A 23334-nucleotide genomic window follows, 5' to 3' on the forward strand; every position below is an offset into this window, starting at 1 on the left:
CGCGTTTCCTCCCCTCGGCGGGCGGGAAGGGACCCTGGCGGAGGGGACCCGCTGCCGCCCGACGAGGAAACGGCTCCTCGGGAGGTTCCTGCCGCAGGAAGGGCCCAGCCCCGCGGCTCAGCCGGGATCTGCGCTGCTGCCGGATCTGGCACGGCCTCCCTGGGCAGTGGGATGGGGACCCGATTAGGGGGGCCCCAGGGGAGCTGTTCTGTCCCGGGTTTTGTCCCCACACACCCCAGGGAGTTCTGCTGTGTTGGTGGGCACACCCGAAGTCCTCCTGGCACATGGGCGGCAGGGAAAATAACGATGGGAGAGGCTGACACCAGTGGGGAGCAGACGGGAAGGAAAATGGGGAAGGGTCCCCCAACCAGTTTCCCAAACAAAACCCTGGAGGATGGGCAGGGAGGATGGGGGATGGGCAGGGAGGATGGAGGACAGAGGACAAGGGACAGGCAGCATACCCATTCCCTACCCTCTTCCCACAGAGACACCGTGTCAGGTTCAACCTGTGATTTGGTCCCACTGCGGAGAAGCAAAACCAGAAATCACTTCACTTGTTGTTAAATAGACTTTAATTATTTTTGCGTGGGGAGGGGTTAAAGGAAAATAAAATTTCTCCCGAGGATGAGCAGCAGCAGGCAGGGAGGCTCGGCCCGGCTCTCCCCGGCTCTTCTCGGCGGCCACGGCGCTGGCTGGGCTCTGAGCGGGAGATGCTCGGGGCACCCACGGTCCCCCGGGGGCGCGCAGGTCCCTAAAGGCACAAGTGTCAATTTGTCCCCTCCCTGTGCGGCTCCATCAGCCAGAGCAGCCCAGTTGTGCAAAACCCCCATGTAAAAAAATACCAGTTTTCAGTATCGAACATCCTAAAAATCTAGAGCTTTGATCAATGTCAGTTCTCCACACCCTTGACTGGAATTCTGGGATGACACCGTGGAGAGCCGCTGGGTTCCACTGGGAGGGGACATTGGCACCAGGAGGGTGACAGGGAACAGCACCCGGTTAGTGTGAAGAGGGATGGAGTTTTCCACCCCCCTTGTTCAGCCCTGGGTGGGCAGAGGGTCCCTCCGCGGGGCAGGAGCACCCACCCCACACTGTCCCTGTCCCCAGGGCAGGGCCAGGCGCAGGACAGGCTCTCAGGCAGGGGGGCTCTGCTCTGTCCCTCCCGCCATCCCCATCCCGCGGGCAGTGTCGAGGGCAGTGCCAGGCTACAGGCTGGGCTCTGTGCTGGCCTCCAGCCGCCGCTGGTACCGCTGCCGCCGCTCGCAGCGCGGGCACGACGGGGCCCGGGCGTGGCAGTCCCGGTGGAAGACTGTTTTGCATTCGCTGCACCTGGGAAAAGAGGGAAAAAAACAAACCCACTGAGTTGGTAATGTCAGAGCAAAGACCAAACTTCCCCCACTGAACCAGGAGACACTTCCCTGTCCTGGTGTATTTTGAGCACTCGCTGAGCAGAGCCCCAGCCGCGGCTCCAGCTCAGGACGAGCCTCGAGCGCAGGAGCAGCAGCTGCTCGAGCAGAAAATCCACCCCAGCAGCTCCTCATCCCCCTCGGCAGCTCCGAGTGCAGCGGCTCGGCCGGAAGGAGCATGGTGGGTGCTGCCAATGTGTGAGAGAGAGACGGGAGTGAGGTTTGAGCTGAGGTTTGTGCCCTGCTCTCCCAGCACCGAGTGCAGCTTCGAGGGCGTGACAACAACCCCTGCAACAACGAACCCTGAGACACCAAACCCTGGACATCGACTCTCGTGACAGTGACCCCTTGGCACGTGACGCTGATCCCTCAACACCGACCCCTGTGACAGCATCGCTGTTGGGGACCCTCTGCTGGCCATGGCTGGGAGGGGGGGACCCCCACCCTGACAGCAGGACCCGCACGCGGCAGGGACACTGTGGGGACAGTGGAGCTGCAGGGAAGGGATGGACAGCCAGGAGGAAGCTGCCCTTGAGCAGGTCACTCTGTGGAGGTGCCAGAGCTCCCTGATCTGGCTCAGCAGCAGCAGGAATGTGACACCCTGCGGAGGACCCCAGCTCGGGCAGGGGTTTCACTGCTCAGTCACCAGCAGAAACGTCCCTGATATGAGGGCTGAGGTCAATTTTTGGGTTGTGATCCCCAGCTCCTCAGTGGCAGCAAAAGGTGGCTAAGCCACATGCCACCGGGGCAGCCAGATTTACCTTTCCTGTGCAAATACCTGTGCACAATCCATGTGTGAACAGCACCAAACACCTTAATTCCCCAAAGGATGCGTGGGACAGGGGCGGAGAAACAGCCGGCAGTGCCAGGAAAGGGACCACGACATCACAGCTGGGGCCAAATCCTGCTCCGGAGAGGGGAAAATATGCTTCCACGTGGCCTCTCCAGATCAGCAGCAGCGGCGGCTGCTCCCCAGGTGTGGGGGGATTTGGGAAGCCGGGTTTTACCCGGTGTGGTTCCGAGTGAGTAGTGGCATCTCCTGCCTCCACCTCCCCCCGAGCTGCCGGAGCAGGAGAGGGTCCTGCGCTGGCGGGGTCATTGTTTGAGGCGCTGCAGACACATCCTGCAGCGAGTGCCGCTGTGACCCGGCGGCCCCGGGGCGGGCAGAGGGGCAGGAAGCCGCGTTTAGCTCCGCGAGGATGTCGGCTGAGCCGCTTTCCTGCTGCACAACCTCCTCCGTCAGTGTGAAAAAGAAAGACGTCAACAAACTTCAGAGCTCGGCTCCACGGGACACGAGGACCCCCCGGCTGGCCGCCAGCCAGCTCAGCCCTGCGTGCCAGCACTTTCCAGAGCCCGGCTGCTCTTTTTTCAGGGAAAATCGGTCCCCTGGGGATGTTGTTGTCCTCGATAATGAGCTCAGCGCTGTCCCCGTGGCAGGGAGGGGAGCGAGCAGCGCTGCTCCTCCTCCACGGAAACACTCGCAGCTCTGTAACACATGGAGCACCCACGGATCCTCGGTATTTTCTGCAGGTTCTGGGTGTTGCTGCTCACTTTTAGGGATTGCCAGGCAAAGCGAGGCCATGCAGCCCATCAGCCTGTGAAATCTCTCTGCCAGGACTGTGCTCAATGCCAAATAGGATAAGACAGCACAAGAGGAAATGGCCTCAAGTTGCCCCAGGGGAGGTTTAGGTTGGATATTATGGAAAATTTCTTCACTGAAAGAGTTGTCCAACTCTGGCACAGCTGCCAAGGGCAGTGATGGAGTCACCATCCCTGCAGGGATTTAAAAGCCCTGTGGATGAGGCACTTGGGGACATGGGTCAGTGGTGGCCTTGGCAGTGCTGGGGGAACAGCTGGACTCGATGATCTGACAGGGCTTTTCCAGCCTGAATGATTCCACGATTCTGGAGGGAGCCTGCAGAGCTCCCCCCTACAGGGGAGCAGGCTTCTGGGCTGGAAGGGTTTGATTTCTTCAGGAAACCCTGACGGTGGTGGGGATAAGAGCTCCCCTCTAGCACCATCCCCATCCTGATTCCAACTTCTGTCCAGCTGTTGCATCCTGACCCACAGCTGACCTCACTGTAGGACAGGCCCCTGCCTGTGAGGGATGGGAGCTCTGAGGGCAGGGGAAAACCTCAGTGAGAGCCAGCATCACCCCTCTCCTGCTGGGAACATCCTCTGCCTCTCCCAGCACATCCCACAGTGATGCCCACCCTCCATCTCTGCTCCCAGAGCAGCTGTGGCTGCCCCAGCCCTGGAAGTGTCCAAGGCCAGGCTGGACGGGGTTTGGAGCAGCCTGGGACAGTGGAAGGTGTCCCTGCCATGGCAGGGGTGGCATGATGGGCTTTAAGGTCCCTCCAACCCAAACCACTCTAGCATTCTATGAACTCTGTGTCCCTGTGTCCATCCTTCCCTCCACGGCTGCACAGGGATGTAGGACAGTCCCACTGCTGCTTCCCCTTCTGTCCTGCAGCCCCTGCAAGGGGTCACACCGACCCTGAATGGGTGAGGCACTGGCCTGGTGAGCAAGACAGGTTCTGCATGTCCCTTTCTCCTCCTTCTCCTCTTCCTCCTCGTCCCTCCAGCCCCTTGGCTGCCCTGGCACTCAGCACCCAGCAAGGCCTTTGCAGGCTGACAGCAAGATGCTGGTGGCTCTGCATCTTCAGTCTGCAAAGCCACCTCTCTTGGTGCCATCTTGGCTCTGTGAGGATGGTCCTCTCCTGCCCCAAACAGCCCGGATTTGGCTTGGTGCATCCTGGGGCTGATGGGTCCCATGAGGACATGGGCATGAGGATGTGGGCACTGTGAAGATGAGTCTCACAAGGATGGGGGAACCATGAGGACATGGCTCCAACGAGGACATGGGCACCACGAGGATGCAGCTGCCAGAAGGACATGGGTACCACAATATGGTTCCCATGGCTGAGGACACAGAAACCACAAGGTCATGGGCATCACGAGGATGCACAACCACCTCAGAGCCATTTTCAATCCCCCACGTGCCTTGGAAGTGCAGACCCCGAGCAGAACTCAGGGGTTGTTAGGTGCTCCTGGAGAAACCAGGCTGTGCCCTTGGGTGTCCTGGCTGTGGTGGGACGGGCAGAGGTGGCTCTCTCACCTGGTGGTAGTGTCGAACTCGAAGGGGAAGATGATGCTGCTGCTGTTGCAGATCTGGCAGATGAAGCCGCGCTGGGTGCACAGGTCGCAGCTGTAGACGTGGTGGGATGCGAACTGCAGCAGCGACTGCAGGAAGCTCTCGAAGACGCCGTCGGCGATCTGGGGGACACAGGGGTCAGCGCTCCTGGAGCCCGGCCCCGCGGGGTTTGCTGGGTCACACCCATTCTTTGGGCTGCCACCTGAAGGCAAGGCTGCCCTCCAAAACAACCCCACCCCACACGCCTGGCATGCAGTGGGACCCCGGGTGGCTGAGAGCAGCACCCACAACCTGCCAGGATGGGGCTCCTGGCTTGGGAATCACTGAAAAACCCAACTGCTGGGAACCTCCTGCTGAAGGAGCAGCACGTGGCACCCACACAGACATCGGGGTGTTTTCACCTGGAAAACCCCTACAGCTGGGCCAGGGGGTTTTGAGCAACCTGGTCTAGGGGGAGGTGGAACTGAGTGGCAGGGGTGGGACTGAGTGGTCTTTAAGGTCCCTTCCAACCCAAACCATTCTGGGACTCTGTGACCATGCACAGCTCTCACCTGCCTCAGATCAGCCACACTGTATTTGTGGGGACACTCCAGGAGGTAATGCCTGTGATCAAGCCTGCAAAGAAGCACAGAGAGGAAGGGGGTAGTTGGTTTCCACCACACCTCCAACAGCTTTGGAGCAAGGAGGAGCCTGGATGAAGCAGCCTCTTGAAGTGAATCACTGCAGAGCCCATTTTCACATCCCAAATCCTGCCACTGGAAATCACGTGAGAGCATTTCAAAGCAGGGAGAAAAAAGAAAATAAATATCTCATCTATTTTGCCAGGTGTTTCCTGTCCAGCCAGAAGCTCCTCAGCCAGGAAGGTGTTTCCTGAGTCACAGCTCATTGTGCTGACCCAGCCAACACACAGATAACTCCTTAGAGCAGATGATATGGAGGGAAAAGTCACCCTGAGCCTTGGCAGCACTGCTCCCTGCTCCCATGGTGAGTGAGGAGGAGGACCAGGAGACCACCAGGGTGCCAAGAGAGGGGAATGTCACCCCGGGAGGGACCTCACCGCTTGCTGAGCTCCTTCAGGGCGCCGCTGCGGCACATGATGAGATAATCCCCCAGCAGCTTCAGCTGCTCCCGGCTGCGCAGGATCCGCCCCATCCTCTCCACGTGCTCGTAGAGGCTCTCGTTGACCAGCTTCAGGTCGATCAGCGGCTGGTTTCGGATCTGCGTGAGGAACTTCAGGGCCTGCTTGCACACCTGGGGCACAGACAGAGGGGACAGGTGGACACGGACCAAGGAGCAGCCCCAGAGCGAGCTCGGAGGGAGGTTTGGAGTGGGCACTTCCAGCCCAGGGAATGCCCAGAGGGACCTTCAGGAAGCAGATGCTGGAGCGTTTCCCTGCTCCCTGCGGGGACCCAGCCCAGGACTCACCCCTCGTTTGGTCAGATCCCAGTTGTGGATGAGGCGGGAGGGGATCACGGTCTCCTCGTCCCGGTGGCAGCTGTCGCAGTAGTAGAGCCCGGAGAAGGCGCAGAGCTTGGGCCTGGCGAAGGAGAAGCCGATCTGCCGGGAGCAGCCTGCGGGAGCAGGGAGTGAGAGGGGACCGTGCTGCCCACAGCCTCTGCCCACCTCTGCCCGGATGGGGGAGAAACTTTTGGCAGCATGGAATTGGACAAGGAAGTTTTGGGAAGGGGTAGAGAGCAACTAAAGCACCTGTAGGACATTCAGTGCGAGGCCTCCAGCCCCTTCCTCATGAATTTAGGACTGTGATGGTTCAACAGTTGCTGCTTCACTTTTTCTCCATAAAAAGGAGGCTGAACTATCCCTGAACCCACTCTTATCCATCAAGTGGTTCAATTGTTTGTGGGGTTTTTTTTCAGGAAAAGTGAATTCTGGCAGCATCCCAGTGGTTTGGGGAAGAACCTCAATCCCACCTGCTGCCTCATCACCTGCACCAGTAGCTTTGCAGTATTCTGCCTTCACTCAGCCCTTTTCTGCTGCTGTCACAGGGTACCAAACCCTCACCTGCAAGGATGGATTAACACAAAAACCCCTTTATTGTAGAAGTGGGGAACCCATCTCGGCTTTATTACCCCAGGCATTGCACTCTGGAGTAGCTGGAGCTCACTCCCCCAAAATATTAATGGAGATCATGTATTGCTTTCTGAATTAATAATAAAACCCAGCCTTTATTGCTCATTACCCTGAGATGGAAGGGAACACATCGGGTGTCAGGCTGGGGAGCGGGGTGAAAGCAGGGCAGGCAGATCCCTAAAGAAAACCTACACAGAAAAACTGGGACTTTGTCTTTTTGCTTTGTTGCTTCCAGCTGTGGGGAGGTGGAAGATGCAGGACAGAGCCTGGAAGGAAGGCAGAGACCAAATAGACCAGAAAAAAAATTATATAAAAAAAGAAGGGAGATTAAAAGAAAAAACCCAGTCTGCTGGAGGGTACAAGAAATATAATTGAAGCAGGAGAGAAATCTGAAATTTAATTAACTTAGTGAGGTAAAGAGCAAATTACAGCTCCTGTGGAGGTCAGTGAAGGTGCCACCAGAACCTCCCCGCGTGCTGAGAGGCGTCAGGGGAAGGGTAAATTATTGTTTTGCAAAATCAGCCTGTCACACCCATGGCAATCCCTGCTCCCGTGCTGCCTTACTGGAAAAACTGCTCCAGATTGCACTTTCCCCACAGGCTGGGGCCTCAAAATGCCCAGGAAGAGAGTCCTGAGCTTCCTGATCCACCTAAGGTTGGTTGCTTCAACCCCAGTTCCCCACTGTCTGTACCGAAAGCGTCTTAAATGGGAGCCCAGTAACATCCCAGTTGGACTGGGCTGGGGAGGGATGGGGGCTCGGCGTGGGGGACTCACCCTGTGCCCACAGGACACCAAAGGTGCCCCTGACTGGGGACATGAAGCCCCACCAAGGGCATCTTGTGCTGCTGGGATTCCTGGGAAACCAGAGAAGCTGTGGCTGCCCCATCCCCATCCAATTGGGTCCAATACCCAACTGGACCACTGGGTGTCCAATACCAGCTTGGACAGAACTTGGAGCAGCCTGGGACAGTGGGAAGTGTCCCTGTCCATGGCAGGGGTGGGACTGGATGGGCTTTAAGGTCCCTTCCAACCCAAACCATTCCATGATTCTGTACCTGCACAGATGAAGCTCTGCGAGTCCAGGCCCTTCTCCATGGGGATGGCCACCAGGTACTGCAACAAGAAGCCATTTTCCTTCACGATGTTCTTCAGGACGACCTGGGAGTGCCCATCCAAGCTGCCCCCCAGGGTCAGCGCCTCCTCGGCGCTCTCCAGGTAGGACATGAGCACCTCTCGGACCAGCTCCCTCCACGAGGCCGCCTCCTCTGCATTCTCAGCCTGCAGCTTCAGCACGGCCTTGGAGGTGATCACCTTGAAGAAGGAGGGTCCCCCCAGGCTCGTGTCTGGAAGGATGTCCTGGATGGTCTCTATGCCGTAACTGTTGCTTAAAACTTTTTCATTGTTCCTGATTTTAAAGCACTTCAGAGTTTCTAGAGACAGGGAAAAAATAAATGGGACCCAGGTTTTGTCCACGTCCATGTACAGAACAGCCTCTTTGATCGCATCCAGCTCTGGTTCTGGAGCTGCAGTCCAGTCCAAGCTGTTCCCAGGCACGTCACTGTACTGGAGAGCACTGGAATCGCCCTGGACGGGCTGGGCTTCGCCTCCATCCTCGGAATTCTCCAGAGTCTCCCAGTCCTCCTCCTCCTCCAGCTGCGGCCGGCACTTGCGCAGCGCCTCACGGATCCTGTCCAGCCAGTCCTCAGCCTCATCCCGGGAAGGGGCTCGGAGGAAGAGCTTTTTCCCCAGGAAAACCAGCTCGAAGCGGCCGTCGGAGTGGGTCAGCGCCAGGGACTCGCAGCGCAGCAGGGAGTAGCTCTCCACGCAGATGCGGTCCTCGTGGTCCAGGAAGAGCCGCAGCTCCAGCGGGGACAGCTCGCAGGAAAACTCCTTCCATATCCCCATGGCTCCTCGCCGCTCCAGGCTGCCCAGCTTCAGCAGCCCCCGGAAAGGGTTGGAAAGACCTGGGGCAAAAGATGGCTCAGTTTAAGTGAGAGTGGGGAAACCAGTGAGGAGAGAAAAGCCAAGAGGGGCTCAAAGCAAGCACCCAGAGGCATAGCAGGGGTGAGAGGCAGTGCTGGTATGTGGTGGGCTGGGGTAGGAGCTGACAGGACCTTGGTCTCCAGCATTGTCCACCTGCATTTGGGTTTTGAGGCTGGGAACAAGTGGGATAAAGGAAAGGTGTCATGCAGGGTGGACAGACCCTCTCCCACTAAACTGCTTCCCACCAGAGCCTCCCTGGGCTCAGCAATGCCTTGGGAAGCTGCTCTACTGCCCTCTGTAGCTCCCAGTGCTGCCATCAGCTCACACCAGCCATCAGCTCTCCCCAGACAGCCCAGCCCCACCTGGAACAGCCCCCGAGCACGAGGGCAGCAGGAGGTGGCACATACCCATCTGCCTGCGGTGCACCACGCTGAAGCCCTTCTGCTCCCGTTCTGGGGACATTTTGGGCTTCCCAGTGTCCGAGGACGGCACTGAGAGCCTCTCCAAGTCCAGAGCACTGATGAGCCCCAGGGCTGGCTCCTCGCTGTCCCCCTCCGGCCCAAAGCCGTTGGTGTTGGCTGTGCTCCCACTGCCCTCTCCTGGGGAAGGTCTGTAGAAATCATCTTCTGAGATCCAGCTCGTCTATTAAAAAAATGAAATATTATGAATTATTAAGCTCATCAAACACCCAGTGCCACTCAAACACACATATCCACAGCAAGCCCTCCTCGGGGGCTGCTCCTGCACAGCCCAAATCCCAGGCACTGATGTGTGGGATTTAATGCAAGGTTTCCCTGCTCATGGCAGGAGGTTGGGAATGAGATGAGTTTTAAGGTCCCTTCCTCCACAAACCATTCCATGACTGATTTTCTGCTGGCCATTCCCAGGTGGATGGCTGTCCTGCTCCCTCCAATCAGAGAACAATCCGTGGAACTGTGTCCACAGCTGGAAAACACTGGGATTGTATTCTGGTGGGATAATAAAGCCCAAAATCAATCTGTTCTCTCCCCCTAAAATCACTGTGGAAGGAGAGCACATTCCCTGCACTGACCACAGGGCCACAGAGTTTTACTGATGGGGGTGAAATTCCAGCCCTGCCATGGAAGGGCACAAACTGGAGCAGCAGCACCAGGAAGAACAGAGATGGGGAGAGGCACAGAGGTGTCCAGGGTGAAACAGAGACCCATGGCTCACAAGAGGATACTACATGGGCCTGGGCTGTGCAGGGGAAAATAAAGCAGGGAAGGCAGAAGTCTCTCTCTGCATCCCAGGAGGGGATGAGATCCATGAGCTGAAGAAAATGTGGCTGTAGCTTCTCCACGAGCTTTTCTGGCTACAAGAATCCCAGAATCATTAAGGGAGAAAAGCCCTTCGAGTCCATCCTGTGCCCAATCCCCACCTTGGCAGCCAGGCCAAGGCACTGAGTGCCATGTCCAGCTGTTCCTTGGACACCTCCAGGGATGGAAACTCTACCAGCTCCCTGGGCAGCCCCTTCCAAGGCCTGACCACCCTTTCAGTGAAGAAATTCCTCCTGAAAGGAGCAAGATTCTGGGACAAGGTCCCTGAGCAAACACCAGGAGGAAAAAACAACCCAGCTCAGTGCCCTGGCAAAAGGGAGCAGCATTCCTAGACCCTTCCTGGGCTGCATCCCAATGGGAATGTCCTCTCAACTCCCCTTCCCGGCCTTCCAAGAGCCTTTTATTTTGAATAACAACCGAAGTGACAGCACAAGAGCTGTCACCACCCTGCGGGGAGGATCACGGGGTGGCGGCTCCTGGATTACTCCTGGGGCAGGAATGCAGGTTGCTCCATGAGTCATGGAGAGCAGGGGGAATTTCCTGTTGACACAGTATGTTATACATAGATTAGGTCGAACTGGCTCTGGGCCATGAGGAAGCAGCGGAAACGGGATAAGCGGGAGGGAACTAAGAGGAGCAGAGAGCAAAAGGAGGAATGGTCTGGGGGCTGTGAGGTATATCCTACCCTCACCAGTGTGGAAAGGATGGGAACCAGCATGGAAACAATGGGAACCAGGATGGAACAGTCAGTAACAAATTATACAGAGGACAGGGCTGTTCAAAGAGTTTCCTAAAAGGAGAAGCTCATGGATGTGGATCAGCTCCTGCTGGCAGCAGGGGAAATCCGCTGCTGCTCAGGCTCAACACCCGGGAATGCCATCCTGCTCTGGGAACAGATGTGCTGCAGGAGGATTTTCCCACTGGGAAACGACTTTGTTTCCTGTCCAGTCAACCCTTTTCCCTTCTCTTACGTGGACCATAAATGAAGAAAAGTCCCCATGAGAACCTCGACTCCGGGGCTGTTTTATCGCTTGCACACAGTCCATGGCCAGATTTGTGCGAGAGCTCACCCCTCTCCAGATATCCCTAAGAAACCCCAAACTTCCTGCTACAGCTGCTCCTGAAGAGGGGTGACTGACAGGCCAGGCAGGGCTTCAAAAGCTTTGGTGCCTCTTTCCTCAGGGAAGAGAGACTTTGATCCAGTTTCTCCTGAAGCAGCTGCACAGCCACGGCTCCATGGGGTTGGAACCATCACTGATAGCCAAGTGGAAGCAGCCCAGATGATGGGAGTTTGGAGAAATCTGTCCCTGGAAGCGTCCAAGGCCAAGTGGACGGGGCTTGGAGCACCCTGGTCTAGTGGAAGGTGTCCCTGCCCATGGCAGGAGTGTGGCACTGGATAGGCTTTAAGGTCCCTTCCAACCCAAACCATTCTGGGATTCCCTGATTCTAGAACAGCAGTGTCTATCAGAGCTGTCCTCAGTTTTATTTCTCTTGAGGAAGGGAAGGGAAGGGAAGGGAAGGGAAGGGAAGGGAAGGGAAGGGAAGGGAAGGGAAGGGAAGGGAAGGGAAGGGAAGGGAAGGGAAGGGAAGGGAAGGGAAGGGAAGGGAAGGGAAGGGAAGGGAAGGGAAGGGAAGGGAAGGGAAGGGAAGGGAAGGGAAGGGAAGGGAAGGGAAGGGAAGGGAAGGCAAGGCAAGGCAAGGGAAGGCAAGGGAAGGCAAGGGAAGGCAAGGGAAGGCAAGGGAAGGCAAGGGAAGGGAAGGGAAGGCAAGGGAAGGCAAGGGAAGGGAAGGGAAGGGAAGGGAAGGGAAGGGAAGGGAAGGGAAGGGAAGGGAAGGGAAGGGAAGGGAAGGGAAGGGAAGGGAAGGGAAGGGAAGGGAAGGGAAGGGAAGGGAAGGGAAGGGAAGGGAAGGGAAGGGAAGGGAAGGGAAGGGAAGGGAAGGGAAGGGAAGGGAAGGGAAGGGAAGGGAAGGGAAGGGAAGGGAAGGGAAGGGAAGGGAAGGGGCTGTGGCACCTACCGGACAGCCCAGCAGGGGTGAGAGCAGGTACTGGGCCGTGGGGCTGCGGGCTGCCTGGCTGCCCTCGCTGCCGCTGCTCTCTGCTCTGCCCAGACCATTCTGAGGGGCTGGAATTCTGGACATGCCGCTGGCATCTCCATCCCCCTGCCTGGGGGGCGTGGGGTCTCCTGTCTGAGCAGAGCTGGCACTGCTGGGGGGAGGTTCCTGGTGTGTTCCACGGGTCGGTGCCGGGCGGGCAGGCGATACCGGGGGGCCCGGGGGAGGCCGGGGGGAGCAGCCCAGCATGCAGGGGAGCAGCCGTCCCTCCGGGGCCTCCGGGCTTGGCCTGGCCTTGCTGAACTCGGACAACACCCTTGAAATGGAAAAGTGATGGGTTTGAAGGCAGCTTAATAACCAAAACCTATAAAACCCCCGTTATTGCACATTGTAACCATGTAAAAAGAGTTCAGCGTCACCGCTGGCCTCTGTGGGCTGGCAGCATGGTAACATCCCAGTGATGCCAACAGAAAAATGTGGGATTTGTGCCCCACAGAGCAGTGTCAGCCCCACAGCACGGAGCAGGACACTGCCTGTGAAGGGAGCATTTCCCAATTACACCCATTAATGGAGTTTAATTTGGTGGATGGAGGGACAGCACTGGGTGCTCCCCACAGCCCCAGCCCCATGTACAGCTCCTGGACATGAATCCAGCCTTGGACCATGTGCCAAATTCCAATTGTTTCCATTAATGAGCAATTAACAGTGGAGCCTGGCCAGAGGATCGGCTGTTCCCGTGGTCCCAGACTGCTGCCAGCCCCAGAATTAAACCAGCCCAAGATTAAAACTCAAAGGAGCATCTCCATCACGAGTTTAATCCAGTCGAGGCAGGTTCTTCCAGGATCATTGGAAGATGCAAAATCCTGGAAGAAGGGAATGATGCTGTTATAGATGGGGAAGCACAGCCTGCAGCTCCAACTCTTCCTGAAGACTGGGAAGAGGCATCACCCTGAGGCTCGGCTCCCTCAGAGTCACACTCTAAAGGTGGCAGGCAAAATATTTACAGATTACTCAGAGCTTACATAACCCTGGAAATCTTTGTGCTGGATGCTTGGCAGGAATAAATCACAAGGATGACAAACCAACAACCTCCCTCTCTGAATGATCTGCCAAAGCTGCAAATTACAACCCTTCCCTGTGACCACTCATTTCTTTCCCCCTGTGGAAAGCCCTGGAGCATCCCCCAGTGTACACCAGGAAGATGTGACATTCCTGAAACCAGGAACCAGCATTTTTCTGACGTTTCTGCCCTGGTAAAGAGGACACACACACACTTCAGTGGCCGTGAGCTCATTTGCAGTGGCAGCAGGGTCTCAGCAAGCCGTGCTGAGCGGTTCATGAAGAGAACAAAAGCTCCTTCCAGGAGGGAAAAAGAGCTTGTTAAAGGCAAGCAGGGAGAAAGCCTTCCTCCCTACAGAGAGAAAACAACCAGAGCCCAGAGAGGATCAAAAACCCCTTCAGAGAGGAGATGTGGGGAGAGACTCACTCCTGGAGGGACCTGTCCAGGTCCTCGGCGGTGGCGGTGCCCAGGTCGGAGTCGCAGGACAGCGGCTCCTCACCGCGCTCGGGGCTGCGGGTGCAGGGCACCGGGGGGAGGCTGTCGGAGCCCAGGCTGGACGAGAGCTGGGACGAGCTCGTGGTGTTCAGGCTCAGCGAGGACGATGTGAGCTTGATCTTGCTGCTGGCTTTGCTGATGGGCAGGACAGGGGCTTGGATCTCAATCTCATCCGACCCCGAGGACTGGGAGATGGAGCCCAGCGATGCTTTCCTGCGGGGTTCAGAGGCTGAGGACGTGAGGGGCTCCAGCAGCTCAGACACGGGACACAGACCCGACAGGGACAGCGGGGTGACGGTCCACTCGTTCAGAACTGCTGACTTGTAGGAGAGCTCGAAGGTCAAGGACGATAAACCCTGCAAGTAGCAGAGGAGAAACTCGCACTCCTCAGCATCCAGGAGCAGAGCTGGTGCTTGGTAGTACTCGTGCAGCCGGGCCCGGTCCCGCAGCAGCAGCTTCAGGTAACACTCCATGAGGCCGTCGTTCAGCGCCAGCCGCAGCCAGGCCCGGCAGCGCCCCACGTCCGTGTTGATAAACATCAGTTGTTCCAGCTCTGAGACAATATTCCTGGGAAAGGAAGAAAAAGAACAGAACAGGAGTGAGCAGCTCTGTTTTGGTCCACTGTGGGGTTCAGGAGGGCCTGAGCCTCCATCAGACACTGCCCAACCTGCTCTGCTACAGGGAGTTCAGGAGCTGGGATAAAACCGGCTGTGGAAAATCTCCCTCCTTCATGGAAAGTGTGGTTTTTCATGGAAGGAAATGGCTCCTGAATGCCCCAAACTAAACATGTTGGTAAGTACCCCAGGCAGCCCTGCAGTGCCTCTGGCTGCTCCTCCTCTCTCTGACCGGAGGCATCTCCCACCCATTGCTTGCACTGGGCAAGGATGCAGAGGGAGAATCCCTGCTGTCCCTGTGAATTTGTGGGGTTTGTGCTGGCTGGATCCTCCTTGGTGACAATCACGTGTCTAAATCCTCACTTCAAATTTAAAAGCAGCCAAAACACAGTGAAAACTGTTGTGGCAGCCCCCAAGAAACAACGTGGCTGAGGTTGAGCTCAAGCAATCCCAAACTCCTGAATTCAGCTGTTCTTCCCTAAAATCCAACAGCGACACCACTCTCCCCGATCTTCCCCACTCCCAGCTCACTGCACACACCTCAAAAACCAGAGCAAAGGTTTTGTAAGATTTCTTTTTTAATCTGTCTCTCAAGACAGAAGAGAAAAACCTTCAAAGGGCACAAAAATATCCCCCACAGCATGTGAAAGAGCTATTTTCATCTGCTCTTTCATAATTCAGGAGTCGGTGATGGAGCTGGATGAGGCTTTCAGAACACTTTGTGTGTAGGCTGTTATTTACTGTGGGTGAACTTGACTCAGGGAGTGGCTCAGAAAACCCCAGTAAACAGTGATCACTCAGGAGAGACCTCCTCAAAGGCTGGTTGGGGCATGGGGAAATGGGGCCAACCAGTCCCGGCTGATCCAGGTTAGGAGAGAGCCCAGATCCCTGTGTTGTGCATCCCGTAAGCGGCTGCTGCCGGACACCAGTGTGGTCACTGGGGTTCCACAGGGCCCAGACATCCAGCCTCGCACACAGAAATAAATAAGAAAGGGGTGTGCCTTCAGTTTCAATCCTCAACTTTCTGGGGACATCAGCTCACCCCCGGCACATGCTGAGAGGGGGTGTGGGGGCTCAGCCCCTCTTGGCACCACAGGGGCTTCACTCTGCTCCCCCCATCTCCCAAGGTCCTGAGCAGCCCCCCCAAAGCCCTGTGAGAGCATCAGTCCCTGCAGCTGAGGGGACTAAGCACACAGATGGGGTAGAGACACATCTGTCCATTGAACCATCCTCCTCATTCCCCAAATCTGACGGCACCAAAAGAAGGGATAAACCCGAGCATGCGAATCCCTGTCAGCAGCAAGACCCACTCACCGGTGCATGATGCTCTTCAGCAGGCCCCAAAAAACTGGCTGGGGGAGGGGGCCCCGACCCCCAGATTTCTTCCCTTTCCCCCCACTCTCTGCTTTGATGTGCTTTGCCTTCAGCCCGTGCACAAACACAGCTTCCAGGGCGCTGCAGAGCGTGTTGGCGTTGCTGTCATCGCTGGTGACCACGGCGTCCGAGCTCACGTACTGCTTCTGCAGAGCCTTGATGGCATTCACCAGTTGCTTCTTGATCAGCTGCAAGACAGGAGGTACAGGTTTGGATTATAAAAGTGAAAGTATTAAGAAGGATTAAATGTAAAAGAGCTCAAAAAACAGTCAGGCTTATCCACAGTGAAGCATCACGCCACTCCTCCCTCATCCTCAACCTTTGCAGCGGCTGAACCGGTCAAGCTGGGAACTCACACTCCTGGAATCCGGCTTATTTTGTTATAAAAATAATAACTTATGCAATTTTAGCTGGTGTTTCAGAACTGGGGTTGCCTTTAGAGCAACAGACAGCAAATGGCTTAAGGGATGGGAAAAAAGGAATTGGTTCTTTCCAGGCACTCCTTTGGGGGAAACACGAGGATTAAGTGTGGGTGAGAAAGGAGAAACTCAAGAGGAGGGAACACATCCCCTGAGCTCGTGCAGGTCAGCCCAAGCAGCATGTGACATGTGACATGGGGCCAGCAGCAGAAATCAAAGTCATTGACCTCAGTAGCTGTGCTGGGTAAACCCTCCAGGGACGGGCCCCCAAAACAGCGGGGTTTGGAAGGACACTGGGGTTTAACTACTGCCCTTGGAGAGACTCAATGGGTTCTGAAGCTGGGACGTGGGAATTTTGCCTTCCAGCAGCTTTACTTCCTCTTCCACCAGTCGAAAGCAGCAAGTTTGGTGAATTTAACAATTTCACGCCAGTGGAGAGGATTTTTCCTAAAGCAGCTGAGCCTGGGTGTCTCAACCAATCTTATTTTAAATCACGGTTGTGTTTCCCAGCAGGCGCTTGGAAAACACCATAAATTCCTCCTCAGATTCCAGCCAAACAATCCATGTTTCATCTCCCAGCAAATGCTGAATGTTCCCTCAGCAGGGCTGTGCAGCTTTTGACTCGAGCCTGGGTTGGCTGCACAAACCCATATTAAATTTCCAGCCTGAGATATTTTTTTCAGCATCTAAATAAGATTCCCAGCAGCTGTAGCTCAAGGGCAACAGCCAGGGGAGTGTGTCCCTTATTTGGGGTGCTGTTTTCCAGCTTTTCCAGCTGCCCCCCAGGTCTGCTGCCCCAAGGAAGGAGCACTGAGGGCTGAGAAGGTTAAAGAGTGCGGATGATTTTATCAGTCCACGCACAGATTCATCCATGGGATGAATTAAACACTTGGGTTTAACTGTTGCTGTTGAACTTTGCTTGTTGAATGGGTTTAGATTCCCAAGGTTGGGTCAAGAGACCCCAAACTCGGGGGGGAGGACAACACTCCTTCATCCAGGTATCAGAGTGAGCACCTTCCCTGCCCCACATGGAGTCTTGCAAAGGCCAGGCTGTGATTTAACCCACACACCCCTTATTTCCTTTAATTCCCCAACCCAGACAAACCATCAAGGACCCCTTCCCAATCCCAGTATAAATCATCCTAATCCCAGCTGGTGGCACCCACAAGTCCTACCTGACCCCAGCAGTGCCTGGAGTTGCCCTGAGAGCTGTCTGGGGAGCACTGGGGGGGGTCTGGCTCACCTGGATGGCTTCCTTGGGGTCCTCGGGGTGGCTGGAATGCATCTCCGCTGCTGCCGCTCCCCACGCTGCCTTCACATGTCACCTGTGGGACAAGGAGGGCATGGCTGAGCACCCAGGGGTCCCATGCCACTCACCTGCCAGGGAAAGAGCTCCTAGTGGCACCCAAAAGGGATGGATCCTGCCCTGAGGCGTTCTGCAGGTGTTCATGGCCAGGGCACGGTGGGATCTGAGCTGGGAGTGACTGACCTGGAAAGGTACCGTGGTTCCCAGGGATGATTCCCAGGGACTAGGAGTGTTTCAGGCAAAATAGAGCAGGGCCAAGAGACCAGGAGAGAGTAATGAACCCCTGGGAGGGGCCCTCAGGCAGCCCCCAGGCTGGGGCAGCTACCAGGCAGGTCTGGCCAGCAGTGCCACAGGCATGGCCAGGGACTGCTGCCCTTGTCCCTGTGTCACTTGGAATATCTGTGCCTGAAAAAGGCACCCAAAAACCATGGGAGTGGCATTAGGTGGCCTGGACAAGGGATGTGACCCCCCAGCAGAGCCTGGGGAGAGGTGACAGCAGTTCAGCTCTCTGTCACATGCCAGAGGAGTGATGCTGCTCCAAACCCTGCTGGGACAGACCCTATCAGCACAGAGCTGGCTGGGGAGATGGGAAAGAATCATGGAATCCCAGGATGGTCTGGGTTGGAGAGGACCTTAAAGCCCACCCAGTACCACCCCTGCCATGGGCAGGGACACCTTCCACTATCCCAGGCTGCTCCAAGCCCCAGTGTCCAACCTGGCCTTGGACACTGACAGGGATCCAGGGGCAGCCACAGCTTCTCTGGGCACCCTGTGCCAGGGCCTGCCCACCCTCCCAGGAGGAATTCCCATCTGAATCTCCTCTTTCAGTTTAAACCCATTCTCCCTTGTCCTGTCACTGTCTGCCCACATAAAGCCCTCTCCACATTTTTTAGAAGCCCCTCTAAGTACTGGAAGGCTTCTGGTTCTCCATGAACCCCATGAATCCCAGGACCCCCCCATGCTGGGGGGTGCCAGGGCTGCTCTGCTGCTTTGGTGGGAGACAGAGGAAAATCAGTGCCCTCCTGCTACAGAAAACCCTGGAAAAACCTGATCTGAGCAGTCTGGGCAGCCTGGTCGGGTCACCTGCCACTGCAGGGCTGCAGACAACAAGGGACCTTTGACTTCTGACTCTTGGCTTCCTGCCCTGCTCCTCCCTTGGAGCCATCTGCGAAACCCAGCTGTGCCTGGAGCCTCTGAGCAGAGCGTGTGGTGCCAGCAGGACACTCATGGCACGGCTGGATCCCTCACCAACCACAGCTGGATCTCTCACCCATGGCTGGATCCCTCACCAAACATGGCAGGGCCTGGCATGGAATGAGGTCTGAGAGCTGCTCCAGCACCTGCTACTGCTCACAGTTTCCTAAGGATATGAGAGGCTGGAGAAGGAATTTATTTATAGAATTCCAGCATGGTTTGGGCTGGAAGGGACCTTAAGGACGACCCAGTGCCACACCCTGTCATGGGCAGGGACACCTTCCACTGTCCCAGGCTGCTCCCAGCCCCAATGTCCAGCCTGGCCTTGGACACTTCCAGGGATCCAGGGGCAGCCACAGCTGCTCTGGGCATCCTGTGCCAGGGCCTGCCCACCCTCCCAGGGAAGAATTTCTTCTGAACATCCCATCTAATTCTCTCCTCTGTCAGTGTGAAACCATTCCATCTTGTCCTATCGAGCTATTCCCTGAAGTTGGAATCACTTGCCATCCAAATGGAGGAGGAGAGCCCAGCTGTTCGCCGCAGGGTTGGATCTGCCAACAGGCTTGGAATGGCATTGATGTCTCAGGTTTTATTTGCAAGCCAACACAAAATCCCCAGAGCTTTCCCTGAGCAGAGCTAACAGCATCAACCTGCCCCTCTCCTGCCAAGCCTGCGCAGAACCATGTTTTGCTGAGCAGCTCCTGCATGGCCACAGCCAGTCCTGAAGGCAGCAGTGTCCAAATCAGGAGCAGTTTAAACCCAGAGTAGCCCAAGTCTGGAGCAGCCCAAATCCAGGAACCTGGAACATCCCAGACTCAGAGCATCCTGTGTAGGTACCACCCCAGCTGGCCCTGCTGAGAGCAGTAGGACAAGAGCTCCTTGGGACCAAATCCAGCATGGACCCTCAGTGTTTCCAGGGTTCACAGACGATTTCAGAGAAAACGAAACTGTTTTTGCTGTGACTTGTCATAAGATTTCCTCTCCTTGTGTTGCAACACAGAAATGGGGGGAGCACAGGGACTACAGGACAGTTAACCTCTGGCTCAGGGGCTGCTGGGGGGTTGGGGGAACGAGGGGCCCCTGAAGTGGCAGCAGTGGTTGACAAGGACCTCAGGGAGCCACCCCCATCTCTGCCCTCCACCCAGGAGGTTCCTCAGGGCTGGGCAGCCTCTGCCCCTTTCCCCACCACCTCCCTGAGGACAAGAGACACATCATCCCTGAGACACTGCAGGTGGGAGACCCACGGATGGGAGAGTCAAGGGTGGGAAATCCAAGGGCAGGAGATCCAGGAGTGAGAGGAGACCCAGGTGTGGGAGAAGACTCAAGGGTGAGAGACCTGAGGGTGGGAGATCTGAAGGGGGGAGACCCAAGGGTGGGAGACCCGACAGGGGGCACAGGGTGGCATTTCTCATGCCCAGCAAGGCAGCACAGGTGTTCCAGCTCCAGGGACCACCCTGGAGTCCCGAGCTGGTTGCAGGCTGACAGCAGAGGTTTTGCAAAGACTTCATCTGAGTTTTACAAAGACCTGGTCTAAGTTTTACAAAGTGAAAGTTATTCCCCCCAAACACTCTCTTTTGCCAGCATGACCTCTCCCAGTGCCTGCAGGAGGCGAGAGCTGAGGAGGACAACCCACCACCTTCACCATGGGACTCTCCACTCCCACCACGACTAGTCCAACCAGTTTGTTCCAGCGCCATGAATCCACACAGCACCACTTCTGTCGGCACAGCATTTTCCTGAATAACAAGTGCAAGGAAGCAGCTCTGAGGCGGATTTCACCTAACAAATCTTGGGTGAAACACAGGGAAATCGGAACAGCAGCCCTGGTGCTGAGTCTAGAAAGAACCAGAGGGCTCTGGAGCACTTCCAGGCAAATCCTGGAAAGCCACGGCTGATCCTTGTGATCTTAGAAGATAAGAGATGGGACAGATGTGCAAACACAGAGACAAGCACAGCTACAGCAGAGAAAATGCACTGGGTTTCCCAGCAGTCACCACCCCAGCAGCTCCCAGGGTGAAACAACGCAAAGCAAACAAGTGAGGAACAACTCCAGGCAGGGAGTCCGACCTACCCACGAGGAGAGTCACGGAGCAAGGGCAGAGCTGCAGATTTCCCAAACTGCTGCAAACCAGCCAGATTCCTTGGGAACAGCTGGAATCAAGGCTCCTGCCAACAAAACAGAGCCCCTGCCCCAGAGCTCGGCTCCTCGGTCTCCCAAGAAGCGACGCTCTGCGAGTTATAAATAAACAGCAGGTCACTGCCCGTGCTCTGGGATGGAAAACAACAGCCCACGACGGCAGCGTGAGCGGTGACTCAATGCCTGGACATGGAGCCAGTCATTTTCCAAACACGAGTGCTGTGCCAGTCACCCTCCGACCTGGGGACACGGGGGCTCTGGTGGCACAGTGGGTCCAAGGACCGCTGTGGGGACAGTGCTTTCCTTCCACACAGCTCCTGCTTTCCACACAGAGCTGAGTGCAAGCTGGGCCCAGAGGCAGCCCAGGAGCAGGAAAGCCAGTGGCATGGCATGGGGATTGGCTGCTATGAGAATAAAACCCCTGGGAACAGCTCGGTGAGGGTTAGGACAGGACAGAGCCCCAGCAGGACCCTCATGGTCCCACTTTGGCTCCTTCCCTGTGCCCAGCCTGAAACAGCAGTGCTGTGATTCCCAGGGTAGGAACACAAGCATGGAGTGAGGATGAGACCATCACACCACCCTCATACCTATTTGTCACAGCTGACAAACCTGGTGGTGGCCAGAGTGATGAACCCGTCCAGCTTCTGCCCCGTGGGGGCCCAGGAGCAGCCGGGGGAGGAAGAGCAGCCACTGAGCTCCCAGCCTGGATGTGAGACTGTGCCTTCCAAACACTCCAAACTGGGGATTTCCTTCAGCCTGTTACCTACTCCTGCACCAGGCTACAATTTGCCGGAGCCGCAGGGAGAGCTGGGGTTGATTTTCCGTGATGCTGCAGCTGCTGGAGCCGCCATGCATGGGCCAAGCACGTTGTGAAAGCCCCAGCGTGTTGAGGCAAGATGTTCCCAGGTTTATACTCCCACTTTTTGTGTTGCTTTGGATTCCCAGCGCTGGAGTTTCCCCGTGGATGTTCCTGGTGCCATCCGGCTGGGCGGGTGGCTCGCATCCCTTGGCAGGGGGACGGCGGTCGCTGTGAGGAAGGCAATGAGGAAAAGGCTTTTTAATCTCTACATTTTACGCAAGAGTTACCCAGAGCTTGTTTGCAACTGCTCATTTTACGTGATTTACTGAGAATGTAACACATGATAAGTCAGGGAAAGCTGTAAGGATCCCACAGGTGCTGGGATTTCTGGCTGGTGGGAGGAACAGGCCGAGAGACTTGGGGTGTCAGCGCTGGAGGCAGCGAATTGAGGACCTGACACCAACCCCCAGCGGGGCCCCATGGAAAGGCACATCTGACCTGCTGTCCCCCCCACGGGGGACACGGAGAGGAGGAATGAGGGGCCAAGGCTGCTGGCTGGGCAGCGCAGCCCAGCCCAGGCGTGTGGGGCCTGGCACGGGCAGGCCGGGGGCTGCCGGGGGTGGCTGTGGGGGCATCCAGGTGGCTGGGGAGGGATCAGGGCCTGCCCGGCTCTGGGGAGAGGTGAGCGGCCGTGGGGAGCTGGGGGAGCAGGGCTCGCTTGCACCACCCTGCACCCCCTGCCAGACCCCATCCCCCGCACCCCTGGCTGACCCTCCGCACCCCGCACCCCATGGGCGCCCTGCACCCCTTGCTAGACCCCCGTCACTCTGCACCCCCATCACCGCGCACCCCTTGTCAGACCCGCACCCTCTGCACCCCACGGGCCCCGCTCACCCCGCACCTCCCGTCAGGCCCCACCGCCCCCGGTACCCCCCGGTGCCCCCCCCCCGCTCACCGGCTCCGCGTCTCCGGCCGGGGAACCCGGAAGCGCCGGGAGCGCGCACGCCCCGCCCCGCATGACGTCATCACGCAGCGAGGAGGATCGATAACTCCGGGCCGCGCCCCGCGAGCACCGCGCGGAGGCGCGCGCGGGAGCTCGGACGCTGCCGGACACAGCCGGGCACACCTGGACACACACGGACAGACACCTGGACACACACTCGAACACACATGGACACACATGTTCACGCATGGACACACACCTGGACACACACACGGACACGCACCTGGACATGTACATGGACACACCTGGACACACACCTGGATGAACACACATGAACACACATGGACAGACACTTGGACACACATGAGCCCTGTCACACGCGCAGCTTTCCTGAACGTCAGGGCCCTGGGAAGGCTGCGGCTCCGGAGGCTGGGCTGCGGTGACTGCTTTGATCCCCCCTGTTCCCAATCCCCAGGGAGGAGTTTTGGGGTGTCCTAAGCACAGCACCCACCAGCAGCATCCTCCTCTGCGGACAGGGGTCATGGAGTCAGTGGTGCAGATTTTGGGGTGCATCTTGTCTCTGGGTAACAGCGTTTCCTCAGGCTACTTCCATCCGGAATAACTGCAGGGAAACAACATCTGAGGAAATAAAGGCAAGGAAATAACAGTGAAGGAATTCAAGGAAATAGTCAAGGAAACAGTAGTAAGGAAATAGCCAAGAATATAGCCTCCAAGGAAGTAGGATCCAAGGAAATAAGAGCAAGTAAATCACAAGGAAACAACAGCTAAAGAAGTGGGATCCAAAGAAATAGCCTGGAAATAGCCACCAAAGTAACAGCATCCAAGGAAAGCCTCAGCAGTTCCTACATCAGAACAAGAGCTGAAGAAAAAGAGCAGGCATTGCATGTACAAAAGTATCTGCCAGGAAAATGAATCCTGGGCTGAGCTGTGCAATGCAGAGTACTGGGATATGGAGGAAGAGATTTTCCTACACCCTTCAACTTGCTGGGAA

At 56.8% G+C, this 23334-nt stretch overlaps 1 protein-coding gene across 4 annotated transcripts; it reads right to left on the reverse strand.

Annotated features, from left to right (window-relative positions):
- Window positions 1-554: 554 nt before the first annotated feature.
- On the reverse strand, window positions 555-22394 carry PLEKHM1 (pleckstrin homology and RUN domain containing M1). 4 transcript variants are annotated; one of them, XM_068996309.1, is made up of 15 exons: window positions 22335-22394; window positions 21190-21607; window positions 20515-20609; window positions 20077-20179; window positions 17187-17268; window positions 15465-15712; window positions 13468-14103; window positions 11946-12297; window positions 9039-9273; window positions 7704-8612; window positions 5986-6131; window positions 5618-5811; window positions 5112-5175; window positions 4525-4682; window positions 555-1329 (listed from the first exon to the last, which is right to left on the reverse strand). In XM_068996309.1, the coding sequence occupies exons 5-15, from the start codon at window positions 17226-17228 to the stop codon at window positions 1206-1208; spliced, it is 3108 nt and encodes a 1035-aa protein (XP_068852410.1). In that variant the 5' UTR covers window positions 17229-17268; window positions 20077-20179; window positions 20515-20609; window positions 21190-21607; window positions 22335-22394; the 3' UTR covers window positions 555-1205. The 4 variants fall into 4 exon arrangements, with proteins under 4 accessions (XP_068852410.1, XP_068852409.1, XP_068852406.1 ...); XM_068996308.1 differs by lacking the exon at window positions 20077-20179; XM_068996305.1 differs by lacking the exons at window positions 20077-20179; window positions 20515-20609.
- Window positions 22395-23334: the final 940 nt, after the last annotated feature.

Source organism: Aphelocoma coerulescens, chromosome 27, assembly GCF_041296385.1.
Source record: "Aphelocoma coerulescens isolate FSJ_1873_10779 chromosome 27, UR_Acoe_1.0, whole genome shotgun sequence".
In the NCBI taxonomy this organism is placed as follows: Eukaryota; Metazoa; Chordata; class Aves; order Passeriformes; family Corvidae; genus Aphelocoma; species Aphelocoma coerulescens.

Excerpts from the sequence above, each read along its gene's own strand:
- PLEKHM1 (XM_068996305.1), bottom strand. The coding sequence starts at position 17,228 with ATGCATTCCAGCCACCCCGAGGACCCCAAGGAAGCCATCCAG. Across the intron at positions 12,298-13,467 it reads CTGGACAGGTCCCTCCAGGA|GGTGTTGTCCGAGTTCAGCA; the intron begins GTGAGTCTCTCC and ends TTCCATTTCAAG. Across the intron at positions 5,176-5,617 it reads CTGAAGGAGCTCAGCAAGCG|GCTTGATCACAGGCATTACC; the intron begins GTGAGGTCCCTC and ends GCTTCTTTGCAG.